Below are 15271 nucleotides of genomic sequence, written 5' to 3' on the forward strand. Positions count from 1 at the left end.
TTGCTTCACAATAAAAAAAATCTTCAAAGTTGTGGGCATGTTCTGTAAATTAAATGATGCAAATCCTCAAAGAATCCATGTTAATTCCAGGTAGTGGGGCAACAAAATATGAAAAATGCCAAGGGGGTGTGAATACTTTTGCAAGGCACTGTATATGTTATAGATTGTGTTTTTTTTCTTAATTAGACTGTATTTTTTCCAAACAAATTTCATTTGAAAAACCACTTTGTAAATACTGTGTGACATAAAAAATAATTGCAATGACCACCATTTTATTCTCTATGGCTTCTGTAAAATAAAAATAAAAAACATATATATGTATCTATATATCTATATATCTGTAGATATATATATATATATATATATATATATATATATATATATAGAGAGAGAGAGAGAGAGAGAGAGAATGTTTGGGGGTTCAAAGTATTTTCTAGCAAAAAAAAATATGGATTTTTACTTGTAAACAAAAAGTGTCAGAATAGGCCTGGTCTTTAAGTGGTTAAGGAAAGGACTCTAGGAAGATGTAGTTTGGGGTTGGAGTGATATATTCCTATGTCAACAGGAACTAAGCTCCCAGTAGCTACCTTTTAAGAATTTGCTAAGACTACCAGTGTTACTAATAGTAATAAAAGTTTTCTCACTACAAGGACATAAAGGGAAAGATGAAGATACATTTGGTATATATTTGGTATATGCCTGGATATGCATTTTAAAAGGATGCTACACTTTACCTGTGGCTAGTAACATATGGATTTAGAGCAGCTCTTCAGTGCAGATTGTATAGTCAAATTAAGGTATTAGGTAATTGTGAAAAAAAAAATATCTACACGCTACTTTGCATATTTAAGCAATGACATTCTGGCCAGGGAGAGTTTTGTCTAAAAGTGTCCACAGGTACTTAAAGGGAGTAAAGGTGATAAAATATTACAAATTTTCAAAGCAAAGCAGTAAGTCTTATTAAATGCTGCTCTAAGCTGCACAACCCATAAGCACTTTGGGCATTGTTTTGACAGAGCAGCTGCAAGAAAACACCTGCTAACAATCTTTAGCTCTGTCTTATAACAAATTAGTGACTTTCAAAACTACTGTATAGTCTCTTTGGTAGATAATCTATCATGAAACCAGTGGGAAGATTAGTAATCCTTACAACGGGCTTAGTGAAAAAAAATTAGACCCCCGCGCTTATGGTGAAAATTAAAAATGATGAGCTGCAGCCTCTATCAATAAATTCACCCTAAGATAATTCTAGAGGAAATGTGAAAAGGAGGGGATAGGTATGGCCCTGCTCTTATGAAGAGGTGACCTACAACCTCTAAATACTTGAGGGGTGTGTGTCACGGTTGCATTTAGTGCAAAAAGTGACTAAAAGTGCAGAAAATAAATATTTGTATATTCACAAAAATCCACAAAAAAATCTACTGTGTAAACTTCCTAACCACTTATATATAATGCATATTGTTATGTTCAAACAAAAATAAAATATAATAAACACAATCCTGTGCAAAACCTGCAATTCAAATTGACATTGCTGTGCAAAAAAAAATCCAACATATATGACTGGTGTATATTGTTGCTGTGAAACTGGGTTCAGAAATATGCATATACCATCCTTAAAGCGGAAGTAAACCCATTGATCTAACAGTTTGAAAAAACATGGCATGCCGGAAATGTTAACTGTCACATTGGTTGTGCTCTCAACCAAACTGTCGAACCATCCAATGGCTGGTGTCATAACTGATCACATGTGCAGCTTCATGGCAGTTAAAGATTAAAGGGAGGCCAAGATGGCAGCTTTGTTGGCTGAAAACGATAGGAGGGTTTACTTCCACTTTAAATGCTTATGTATAAAAAAAAGTCCAACAAAGTGACAATGTGCTCATAAGAAACACACTCACCGCTATTATTCACCCCACAAGGAGGTATTTCACCTTGACAGTATGAGCCACTGTGCAGCCTGTGGAGTGGGAGGCAACTTTATTTCCTGTGTTCTCCAAGTTCCTCCTTGTCTGAGATGTAAGTGGTCTCCTTACTGTTAACCTTTTAGTTGTTGCCCACATGTAGAGAGGAAAGATACTCCAGTGTGATACCATAAAAATATCCCACATTTTTAAATAATACTGATGAGTATTCACATTTAATAAAAATTATTAAAAGCAAAAACAGTATTTAAAATCAGGAAATTGGAGCGATCTGCGCTCCACGGCTCGAAACAGTAAGTGATGCAATGACGCTGTATAGTCTACGTGTTTCACCAATGGGAGTATAATTCAGTATTCAGTATTATTAACACATTTTTGTATATTTCTACAGTATCACACTATGGAGTCTCTTTGCTCTCTACATGCGGACAACATCTAAGAGGTTAACAGTGAGGAGACCACTTATATCACAGACAAGGAGGCACTTGGAGAACACAGGACAGGAAGTTTCCTCCCACTCCACAGGCTGCACAGTGGCTCATATTGTGAAGGTGAAATACCTCCTTGTGGGGTGAATAATAAACGGTGAGTGCGTTTTTCATGGGGCACTGTTTCCCAAGAAGCACAGAACAATTTGAAGGAGCATATTGTCACTTTATTGGACTTTTTTTACACACCAGAGTTTAAGGACGGTATATGCATATTTCTGAACCCAGTTTCACAGCAACAATATACACCAGTCATATATGTTGGATTTTTTTGCACAGAAATATCACTTTGAATTGTAGGTTTTGCACAGGATTGTGTTTATTTTATTTTATTTTTGTTTGAACATAACAATATGCATTATATATAAGCGGTTAGGAAGTTTACACAGTAGAACTTTTTGTGGATTTTTGTGAATATACAAATATTTATTATCTGCACTTTTAGTCACCTTTTTCACTAAATGCACCTGTGACACAAACCCCTCAAGTATTTAGAGGTTGTAGGTCACCTCTTAATAAGAGCAGCGCCATACCTATCCCCTCCTTTTCACATAACAACGGGCTCAACTCACAAATCGGTATCGAGCACCTTATGAAATGTGGTGAATTACCACTCAGCGTTTTTCAAAAGATTTTTGGCATTCACAAAAAATCTACTAAAATACTGCATAAGTTATTTTATGAAGTCATTCGGTATTTTAATAGTGAAAACATGCATCAAGTCAATGCCTGGCAGTGAATACCACATTGCTAAGGGGTGGGCAGCTGCCGGCATCCTTAACAACCAGCAATGGTCATGGTTGTTAAGGAGGGGTAGCTGCCATGTCCTTAAATCGGAGTTCCATTCAAAAGTGGAACTTCCTCTCATTTGTCTCCTCCCTCCCCTCTGGTGCCACAATTGGCACCTTTCGTGGGTGAGAGGATACCTGTCTTTGACAGGTATCCTGTTCCCACTTCCGGGAGTCCGTGCTGTAGTCCATGATGTCACAGGGGGGCTCCCTCCTCCTCCTCCCCCTGTCGCCGGGCCAGTAGGAGAGATGAGCAGGGCCTCACTCATGTGCAGTAGGGTTCCTGGCGTGAAGCCGTAAGGCTACACTGCTGGGTTTTCTTACCCGCAATGGCGATGGCAGTACCCAACAACTGATGGAAACATGAGCTGCAGTGCCGACATCGCTGGACTCCAGGACATGTAAGTGTCCTATTATTAAAAGCCAGCAGCTGCTGTATGTGTAGCTGCTGGCTTTTATTTAATTATTTTGGGTGGACCTCCCCTTTAAAAATTAATGAGTCATCAGCTGTCCCTGGGTGACACCGCCTTTTAGTTTATTTAGCGATGGGAGCGGCAGAGCTGTCAGATGGTGGGAGGAAGCAATGGGAGTGGATCTTTTTTGGGGGGGTTGGCAGTGGTGGTGGGCATCATGAATGATGTTTAATCTATACAAGAAAACTGCACTTTTTTTTGTGGAACAAGTAGGGGTATTATGTATCCCTACTTAATCACGTAGGGGGGGGTGGGATCTGGGGGCCCCTTGTTAAAGGGGGTTTCCAGATTTCAATAGTTGATTTAGTACCATTTGTTATGTTTATTAGATAAAACATCTTGTTTTTACTCACATTATTAAAAGCAGCATACATCATATAATCCACAAACGACGAGCTGGTATTCCCACGTCACTTCCGGTGTGCATTAAATATTTGTGAGATTGTTTTATCACGTATCTATATATATTGTAGGTACTTATGCACTCTGCATGACAATGTTCTACATGTTTATTCACCTTTAAGTGTGTTTTTTTCATCCTTACACATTTAATTATCTTACTATCTATTGGCTATGGATTTAACTTATTAGTGTTTGTAGCTGTTATTTCTTTACTTACATATAGTGATAGCGCACCATCTGTTATATTTTTTCATGTTGTTTACTGGTTGTTAAGGACGCCGGCAGCTGCCAGTTCCTTAACAACCAGTACACATTGCATAAATACTGCATGCCTTGATCACTACTTGCATGCATTTAATTATTTTTTTCCTTCTGTGAATTGATTTTAACACCAGTTCATGCGCTATTTACAGAGCGTTTTCAACATTTTGGAGTAAATAACACAGAACGGTATAGTGAATGGACAGTTTCAGGATCACATGCAGTATTTATGGAAAATGTGTCTGGACACCTACATACCGCATGTGAAATGCTTTTCTGAATGGAGCCCATTGAATCTAATGATGGATTTTTAGATTTCCTGTACAAATTTGTGAAACTTCAACATTAATATAATAGGGGTAATAACACAACTATTCGTTTTCAAAGTTGAGGACTAAAATTACTAATCACTAAGGTCCCATCTGAGTAAAGATACAGTATGCTGGATAATATGAGAGCCATTTAATAAATTTTTAAACTTCATTTGAGTCCTCACCCAAAGGCTGTGCACTACTCATTCTATTTAAGTTGACCCATGGGCACTACAGAAAATAGTTTTGAAAGGGGTTCTGAGAAGCTGAAATAACCTCCCTACAGAAGAAAATGTGTCTATTTAGGTTAATAAGTTGATTGCCTCTAGTTTTAGAAAATAATTCATTAAAATATTGTTAAAATTATAGTATCTGCATTTCCAGAGCAAGTTAATATACAAAAGTGAGCCAATGCCTAGTTTTCCTATAAATATAGCAAAGTACTACTTTAAGGCTTCATGTACACATAGCCTACTTTGACCATCGGCTTCGCGAAAATGTGACAAAATCCTGCCACAATTTGACCATGATTTTGCCACATTTTGCAACCGGTGGTCAAAACATTCCTATTCCGAACTCGATTCTTCCATATTCAGAAGAGGGATGTTGAGGGAAGTTGAAGCTCCCCTAACCGCAGCAGCATCTAAACTCTGCTAAAAGTCTATGTGTACATGGACACATAGGCATATATGGAGTTAAGTTTAGGAGCTTTGGCAAAACATTAAGTTTAGGAGCTGCTGTGTACATGAAGCCTTATTGTTTAAAACAAACCTTGAAAAAACACAATATACTCCCATAATTAGTTTGTCATGAAAGCAGAAAACCATTTACCATACGCTTGCTTGATCTTAATTAGTTCTGAAGTATTATCCATCAAGAACTTTGTAAGTGCCACACACACATACAGTATATAGGGATTTTTAACTTTTAGTGAAAACATCTTCAATCTAGAAATAATTAAAGAGCCTTTCAACTCAAAACTGTTATTTCAGTTTTAACGAAATACTGGAGAGGTAACCCAATGACACTTTTTTTATACCTCTCTATGACACTTTTGGTAAGATATCTTTTCTTGAAGTCCTAAGGCTGCTTGCCTGCTGGAGCCATTAAGAGGGTTTCCCCTTGTAAATTCCTATTTTATGGAGAATGCAAGGGAAGTATGAAAATATGACAGTGGGTTGGAATGTCAAAAAATCCCACGTGACCAGGAACAGAGCCAGAAGCTATGGCAGGAAAACCTCAGGATTGAAGTATCTTTAGCAAATAAGTAATTAGCGTCTCTCTACCAGGCTCAGCCTATAACTAATGACTTTTGGGTGGCCTGACCAAAATGTAGGATTATCTATCAAGAGTAATTGGTTTGCCAGTTAATCCTTTGTTGTATTTATCTTCAGCATCAGGTATATGTGATTGTGATATGAATCTGGTTGCTTGTGGTCTGAGAACCTTTATCCCTGCATATTACACACAAGCTAAATTTGTTTGTTTCTTTGCATTTTTGTTCCTTCAATTTATCATCATAAATACATTTAATTAAAATGATTGCAAACAGACAAGCTAAAGCAAATCTTGTCCGCAACTGTTAACCTAAAGGAACAAAAAGTACATAAATTATATAAGCCATAGTAGGCAAGAAACAATCAAATGATGCATATCTTCTGAAACATTTTCAAAATAGCAATGGCACATTGTACACCTTGGTTAGAACAAGCATTCTCACTGCTATATTCATTCAGCAAAAATGTTTTGAAGTGAACTTACTAGTTACACAGCCAAAGTGGGCATTCTATAAATATGTTGAGCATATCTAAGAGCAGGAAACATATTGTATAGTGGTAAAGTGTAAATGTATGTTCAATATAAAGTTACAGTTAAATATATAAGTACAGTGTTCACTGAACTTCCACATAGGTATATTTTTTGAGAATTGTATGCAGATACAGAATATTGCATTAAGTAATGTGTATTGAGAATCTCCTAAAAAAAAACTATAATGTGGCAATTTCTCATTTACATTTGAAAGATGAATGTGCCACACAAAGAAGCAGATCCAATATTCCTGCATACTGTTCTGTTAAAATTAGGCAGCATAACTATGGGTATCTATCATTAAAACATGCTTTTGCATGCATCAGCATATTAAATTGTTTGTTTGTACTAGTCATGGTCAAAGCATGCATGTACATGCTGAAACACTGTGGTAACCCACTAAACATTTTGATTTCTATAACTTTTTCTGGTTGTTTACAGACACCTTTATTGATGTCCATGTATGGTTGCTACATAAAAGCAAATGAGAAATGACTAAATTATATACGGTAATAAAACCCTAAAATAATAAAGGAAATTCTATTTTGATTCAAGTTACACCACTTAGCTAGTGTATACTCAGATTCTGGAGCATGTACTGCTTACCAAATCACATTTGTTATTAAATTATCATATCGTAGCTGAATAGTATGAATCTCTGCAACCATCCTATGTGTGTGAGAGAACACTTGGTTGTTCACCCTGGTTTGCAGGCACATAAACAGAACCTTAGTAAAAAAAAAAAAATCAATTGTTTTTAACTTTTTTAAACTTTATGAGAAGTGTTGTCAGAAAAATTCATATTTCAGTTCTTTCAAAAGGAGTCTACAGTCTGCCACTGTTCAACCAGTAATGAATGATTATGTGCCGAAAGTTATACCCTGATTTTCAGTAAAGGTAAATACAATGTTGATTATTTAAATTTCAGAACAGAACTGAACACTTTACAGGCATACCCCACTTTTAAGTACACAATGGGGTTTATTTACTAAAGCTGGAAAGTGCAAAATCAGTTCTGCATAGAAACTAATGAGTTTCCAGGTTTTATTACCAAAGCTTAATTGAACAAGCTGAGGTTAGAAGCTCATTGGTTTCTATGCAGAAGTGAGCCTGATTTAGCATTTTCCAACTTTAGTAAATAAACCCCATTGTTTACTTAAAAGTGGGTTAAGCCTGTAATATATGTATCTCCAGATTTTCCAAGGAGCTCTATTGTATTTGTTGTATGTGGTGACTGCCCTTAAATATAACCCATAAACAGTATTTGGCTTATTTATTTAGGTAGTGCAAAATGATGATGTACAATGTGTAGCATAACCCAGTAACTTCAGTACTTCAGCCTGCCATACTACACATTTAACATTGGCTATGCTTATAAAAACAAGCCTGTATTTGTAAACAATAACTGTTATACGTTTTGAATACCAAATTGTGCTCTTTTTGCTTTTTTTTTTTTTTTTTAAATGATGCTATGAAAACTATGATCTATAAGTATGATTTTTTTTTAAACGCTAATGTTGAAATTAAGAAATAAATTTACACAGTATTCATAGCTAACAGACTACTACTAAAACTAAACAAATTGATGCATATTTCAGCCTTACCATATACATGGTGGACATTTAGTATAGGGTCACAGAATGTAATAAATTTATGAATCTGTTTACATTTGCTTTCCAACAAAAAGCAGCATTTGATAATATTGCTCTTTTACACTGAAAAGTATTACATATCACATTGAACACAGAACTTACACTGACAAAAACATCTACAGATACACAATGCTGTCTTGAACATTGCTTTATAAAAATGAAAGTCATAACCACCTCAATATTTATTATTTTTTTCTTGAACACTGAATATGTTTATTTACAAAGGACTTTGATCAGGACAAAAATATCTTGTATGGGAATGAAAAAACGAAAGTTTTTACATTGCAAGTGCTCTCTGATCTTTTGATCAATTTATTTGTCAAAAAAATCAGAGAAATTGTATTGGTACACATTTTTAAAGGCATTATGCCCTGCACAAGCATTACGCTCTGCAAAAGACAAGCAAAGCTTTAGACAATCCCAGGAATATTAGTATAGAATAATCTAACATATTTATAACAGTAGTAGGCATCCCTGCACAACTTCATTAGCATTTCTGGTCACAAAGCAAAGAGTCCATATGCATAAAAGTCCATCAAATTTCACCTTGTTTCTGAGCCACATGCTGAAAAGAAATATTTCATTAAAAATAATATATTACCTAATTAATTTTTATATTGCACCATGAAACATTTGAAAATTACTTCCAGTATAGTGCACTTTGCTTGAATCAGGAGATAAATCCTAGTAATATAATTTTAACAGGTAGGTGTGAATGAGTAATAGCTATTCAAATCTAGACTTAGTGCACTGTGACAAAGGTATAACATTTTACCCAAGATGGTTTTCTGTAATAATTGTGTGCATGCATAGTACATAATGGCAAAATAGTCAGCTATGCTAAACTAACCAACATACTACACGCCCCAGCATAAAAAATAAATAAAAATAAATTAACTTTACTCTTCAAGCTTAAATCCAGCCAAAGTTTTTAAAGTGTTACTGCTGTCCATGATGCTGTTACAGACTTTATGTAACTTTGTGTCCATGTGGCAGCCCATTACAGCAGGATAAGAAAGGAGTGGAGTAGTCACCAGGACACATGCAGTAACTATAACCCTATAACCTGACTGTAATTCCAACCCTTCCCAATTTTAGGGTTCTCTTACATGGGTGGCCAGGGGACAGTAAAAACATGCAGCAGGAGGCAGCAGTAGGGCCTCCTGAATTCCTGTTAGCCACTGCTATACCACCCTCTGAAAAAGTGATTAACTTTTCAGAGTTCAGTAAGCTAGCCGCCTGTTTAATAGAACCTGTACTGAAAAAGACGTGTTTTGTTGCAGTTTGTGTCCATATTGGAGAGTGTGCATATTGAAGAATAACACAAGTAGAAGAAGAAAGAGCACAAAGTGAAGGTAAGAAAAAACCTAGGTGCATTTAGAAGAAATGAGGCATATGCAGGTTTTTGGTGGTAAAAATAAAACAGAGATTCACCCACTGAAATATCAGTTCTAATGAATATGTTCTGATCGATAGAGATAGATAGATAGATAGATAGATAGATAGATAGATAGATAGATAGATAGATAGATAGATAGATAGATAGATAGATAGACATTATTTTTTCAATAAATCTTGTTTCTTAATAGATTAAACTTTCAGGTTAATGAGAGTGACAGACATACCAACGTCTTTGAATTTCTAATTGTCCATATAGACTGGTGAACTATCTGATGGAGTCTGTTAGGCTTCTGTTATTTTATATAATCAAATTATAGTCCTTGTCAGGTTATAACAATAAATAGGACCTACATTTAGTACAAAATGGCCTTTACCACCTGTTGATTAGCTTAAATTTCAGTAGTTAGTTTATCCAGCATGGTAATGGCTAAACTAAGCTCATTAGAGTGGTATTAAACAAAAAAGTAAACATGTGTTATACGGCGGCTTACCATTTCTTTGATGTGATGGCTGCATTTATTTTAGGGGCTTTCTTTCTTCTAATTTTACCAGCTGATCCAGTCAGAAAGACTGTTGTTTTTCATAATAAGAAGCTCTAGCAGAATATATCAATTATAGAGATGAGACAAACCATTTAACACCAGCAGGGGTGCTTACAATTAACACAATTTTAATATTTATGTAAAGCCTTTATCCAAAAAGGAAAATGAAAGGTTTGCTAAAACTGCTTATGAAGTCTAAGACAGAGTTTGGCTTCAATTTCTTAGTGTATTTAAATCTGCTAGTACACCCCACTTCCCCCTCAGACTGACAACTCTGCTACCCGAAGGTGCCCCCTGTTCTCTTTCATCCAGAGTAGGGGCACTGTAATGCAGGAGGTGTGTTACTGGGCAGATCATCAGATAAATACAGGGGGAAAATGAATGCAGCCACCATATCTAATTTTGGTAAGCTGCAATATATTAAATTTTTGGTTTTGGATTTTATTACTGCTTTAAGTTTAATTATTATGTAGATTTTTTTTTCAATACCAATGATAGACCTCAGAAAAAGAGCATCAGTGCTTAAATAATGTAACAATGTATGTTTTACACAGAGTAAAAACAACACATCTTTTACTAGTCTCTTTGTTGAGCTCAAAAGTGAAGAAAGTGAAATAAAGCATTACTAACCAAGTATTGCTCATTGATCATGATCATTAAATGAAATCTTGAGTAAATATACAGTATGCGAAATCAGGTCATATTCACCTGTTTATTCTGTATTTATTTTAAATTTAAATTCAGATGACTTTTTGCTGCAATTTAAAACTACCAAAAGCTGAGCTGATTGCCATTGTTAGATAAGGATGTGTCCACATTTCGATCAGCTTGCACAGCGTTCAGTAGCTAGTTTTGTTCCTGAAAATACATAGCTATTATTAGTCTTCATTAATACACAGAAGGTTCCAAAGCAGTAGAAGGCTGAATGACAAGTTTATCAATGCCTACAAATTACATTGTGGACAATTTGTTTGGCAAAATTGATAGACAGTTTTGAATTAGTTTAGGTGCATCCATATCAGTTTGTAGGGCTCTTGAAATAATTTAAAAAAAAATTATATTTCTTGCCTGTAGATAATTTGTATAAATGTAAGTATCAATAATAATCAGTGAATAAAAAAAAAATAGATGTAAGTCTGTGATAAAAATGTAGATATATTATAACTGATATTTGCAAAACTTGGCACAGATTAATCCTCAGCAGGCATTCCTGCAAATAGACAATGTTACAAAAAAGAATCATGCATATACATCTATATAAACTGCTAAACAAATGTCAAATAATAATAACGCTTGAAAAAGTTAAAGTACAACCTTCTTTCTCAGAATGTTATAAACATACTAATGTTGTGTGTAGTGCTTTGCATAAAGATTAATGTGTGAATATTAATTCCTCCTATAACTAACTGTATATCCCTCTGTATATTATAGTGATTTGGCTATGACATTGGCACTTCCTTAAATTTAGCTTTTTATTTCCAAAATGTAACCATTTTTATGCTACTGCCAACAATTTGAAATACATATAATTTTTCAATTTTCTATACAAAACATGTTAAATTGTATAAATTACAATAATATGCTTGAAATTAGGGAAACTTATTTCAGTTTAGTGGCTAAAAAGCAGGACACAAGATGCACAAAAATCCCAAAATATAATAGGGTTAGAGTTAAAAAAAAACATCCACCACCAAGGTGTATAAAAATAGAAAAGTATTGAATGGCTGCTTGTTGAGCAAGTGATCAAGAAAAAAAAAAAAAAAAAAACAGTATATAGGCATATGGTGGGCTATAGGTATGTTTAAGCAGCAATTTTACAATTTGATTCTGGACCGAAACACATACTGAATCTTTCCTTATTGCATAACATTTTTAATTAGTCATTGTTGATTAATCTTTCACCATTGTTTTGTAACAATAAAATTAGTTGTTTTATAAATTAAATGTCATCATTGTAGCACCTGAAAAGTCCCCTCAAAAAATATTATTGTTTCCAAGTACAGTATATCTTGAATGCAGACTGGATTAACGCAAGGCTCTACCCTATGCAATTAGCGCAGCTCAGCTTTGTCCAGACACAGATGGCTATTCATTTTAATGGGCTGCTGTACCTGTGGGAAATGCAGGAAAATGCTACCTGCATCTTGCAATTTCAGATGCATAGGGGTGCCATTAAAAATGAATGGCAGCACCACATGCCTGCTAAATAGCAGTGTGGTTTGCCTGCAGGTGTGGGAATGCTTGCAATTTACACACATCCCCATACCTGTATATATGTGAACCTAGCATAAAACTTATGTCAGTGGTGGCCCCTCCATTAGGAGTGCAGGGGCGCCACTGCCCTAATCCATTGGCCCAGCCCCTAATCTACATGCAGGGTGCCAGATGTATGAATTTCAGTAGGGTTTTATTTTTATTTTTTTATAGCACATGATTAGAGACTGAGACTCTAATTGGCTTCAAAAAAGGGTGGGCTCAGGGTGCAGAGCACTTAAATCAATATTCGCTATTGTCTTCCTGAGTCTCCACCTGGCCAATCAGTAAATGGGCCAGGGAGTCTTAGGACTCCCAGAAAATCGGGTCTTGAGAGTGAAGACCCTCTTCCTATTCAGCTGGGAGGAGAAGCTCTGGCTCTTCCCTGGAGAGAGGAGCAGCATCGGCCTCCTAAGATAGGGCCACTGATAGCCGCCATCTGTCTTCCACGCAGGGGGGTTACTGATTGCCACCATCCGTACCTCACAGGGGATGACACTGATCATTGTCACCCGTCTCCCACGGGGGCCCTGATCGCTCTACCATCTGTCTTCTGTGGGGGGCAGGTTTGTTTGCCCCCCAAAAAAAATGTAAGCAGTTTTTATTTAGGTCTACAATGCCCTAATATTGAAATTAATCAAATATTTTCCTGCTGCTGTTTCAAACAAATGCAAATTTGTATGTTAAATACCTTCATTTGGTTTTTGCGTGTTGTATTTAATTTGAAGGTATATGAACTAACCTAGTTATCTGCATTGTTCAAATATATATATTTTTTTATAAATCATGATTTGTAAAACTTTTTGTTTAATAGACTATAAATGGAAAAAAATAACTAGGCAGGATGATTTTATGCCTGAATCCTGCAAGTGAAGGAAATGTTGGCTTAAAAGCCTTTTTATGATTTAGTGAGGACTGTTACAGTGATTGCATGTTATTTTAAGCTTGTAATCTGTCCATTTGGCTCGTACGTGATTGAAAAAAATGAATATGGATTTTTGCCATCAGCTTTTTTAATCTCTTTTTTTTTTTTCTGACTTGCATGGTTGCAGTTATATTTCTAGTTCTATGATGCTGTACGAATGTTTGCATCATGTGGCAGGGCAGAAGCAATGTACCATGTATTTTTTTTGCCATCACTCAATTTTTTATGTTTTTAGCTGGCTTTGGGGACATAATCCAAGCTCACACAGAATATCAAGGTATATAAAGCAATTGTGTGAAATGAGAGGGCTTTCTGGTGCTGTATTTATCTGAACTATTTAGATCTGTTTGTAAAGTGTAATAGTAGTGTAGCTTAAAATGTTTAATCCTTTCAAAACTGTTACTTGACACTTGAATGCATACTAGCAGCTGAGTCAGTTGAAAATTCGGATTCTGACAAAATCTACAAAATGGAGTTCACAAAATATATAAACTGGTCAGTTATCTTTATCCCAACACATACATTTAAATTTAAATATCAGTTTTAGAAAGACTAAACATTTTTTCAAATGTTTTAAAATCTGAAATACATCTAAACTTGTATAAATAAATCAAAATTTTAACTAAATATTTATGGAAATAGTTATCTTAGAAAATAAAACTTTTTTCTTTAACAATCAACTGCTTACTATAACACACCAGTATTTTTTCCTAAGGTTATTAGCTATTAAATAAAAATATATTTTAGAAATAATTGTAATAAACATTTCTGTGGCCTGGCTCTTCCCATTTGGCAGGTGGTTTAAAATACTGAAAGAGTAGGGTTACAGAAAAGCAAATTGCTTTACATTGATGTCCTTAAGGCATATGTAATGGTACCCAGGAAAGTGCACTGTAAATAATTTTTTTCATGCATGAAAACAAAGGTCTATGGATGAGCGATTAAGATAAAGTCAGACTATCTATTACCTAAAATCTTACAGGTAGATATATAGGATTAGGAGACAGGACACTGTATGGTATAGTATATTTGCTGTATATTGGCCCCAGTGGATGCATGCATTGACCTATGCACTAAAGGGTAAATAAAATATTTACATAATTTTACATGTGCTCTCCAACTGGTGAGATGTCAGTACTGTTATAAAAAGAGTTTCCAGCTATATTCCAGTAAATTTGTGTCAATAATATATCCATTACTGAAATGCAATGAAATATTTACATAGCAATTTAATCTGATGGTATGGCACCATAACATATTTCCATACACTCTTTTGTTATGCTCATCCTTTTTAAGAATCATTATCAGTCCCTATAACATGAATACAGAGTTTGGGAATTAACCAGCTCAGTTGTCAAAATAATCCACCATTTCAGATTTCATGAGTAATACTGAATTATGGCACTCCATGAATTAAAGGAATGGATACAATTTGCATTGGTGCAATACACCAACCAAATTACTCCATAAATGAAATGATTTATGCTTTATAAGGCCTGCATTGCCGTGCATGTTTCCATGGGAGATTCCACTGTTTATTTTTAAAGGTAAAGGTAGGATACCCAATAGACCAAATTGAACAAACAGAAAGCAGTTGGGAAGAAAATTCGGGAGTAGGAGTCAAGTTTGGCAAAACGTATGTGTATCCTTCCATGTCGCCAAGCACCAGTTCGGCAATCCTCAAAACAGCAGAAGAAGCTGGCACAATCTTTTCCATCGAGACACTCATACCCATATTCTTCATCCCGTTCTTGAAGATGTGTGGCATTATTCATTTGAATTGTTGCAGATCGTGGACGAATATCAATAGTAGGTGCCTATTATATAATTGAAAAAAAACATACACAATTGTTATCACGCTATACTATATATTATTTAAAAATATATAAAATTATCATCATCTATAATAATAATAATTATCATCATCTACAATACCTAAAAGTACAATTTTTAAGGTTATTATTAATTCCTTATTAACACAAATTAGACAGAAGTGCAAAAGAACAGAATATATCAAAACCTTGTAAAATAGTTTCAAAAATTT

At 35.0% G+C, this 15271-nt stretch overlaps 1 protein-coding gene across 2 annotated transcripts in view; it reads right to left on the reverse strand.

Moving 5' to 3' along the window:
• Nucleotides 1–8270: 8270 nt before the first annotated feature.
• The window catches only part of GABRG2 (gamma-aminobutyric acid type A receptor subunit gamma2), a 332400-nt gene continuing 325399 nt past the window's right edge, over nt 8271–15271 (reverse strand). For both annotated transcript variants that reach the window (XM_077474050.1, XM_077474049.1), the window contains one exon: nt 8271–15044. In XM_077474050.1, coding sequence (XP_077330176.1) covers nt 14769–15044 — 276 coding nt within the window. In that variant the 3' untranslated portion in view covers nt 8271–14768. The remainder of the gene's footprint in view (nt 15045–15271) is intronic.

This window comes from Lithobates pipiens, unplaced genomic scaffold, assembly GCF_037356315.1.
Source record: "Lithobates pipiens isolate NorthernLeopardFrog02 unplaced genomic scaffold, aLitPip1_a1.2 Scaffold_8, whole genome shotgun sequence".
NCBI lineage: Eukaryota > Metazoa > Chordata > Amphibia > Anura > Ranidae > Lithobates > Lithobates pipiens.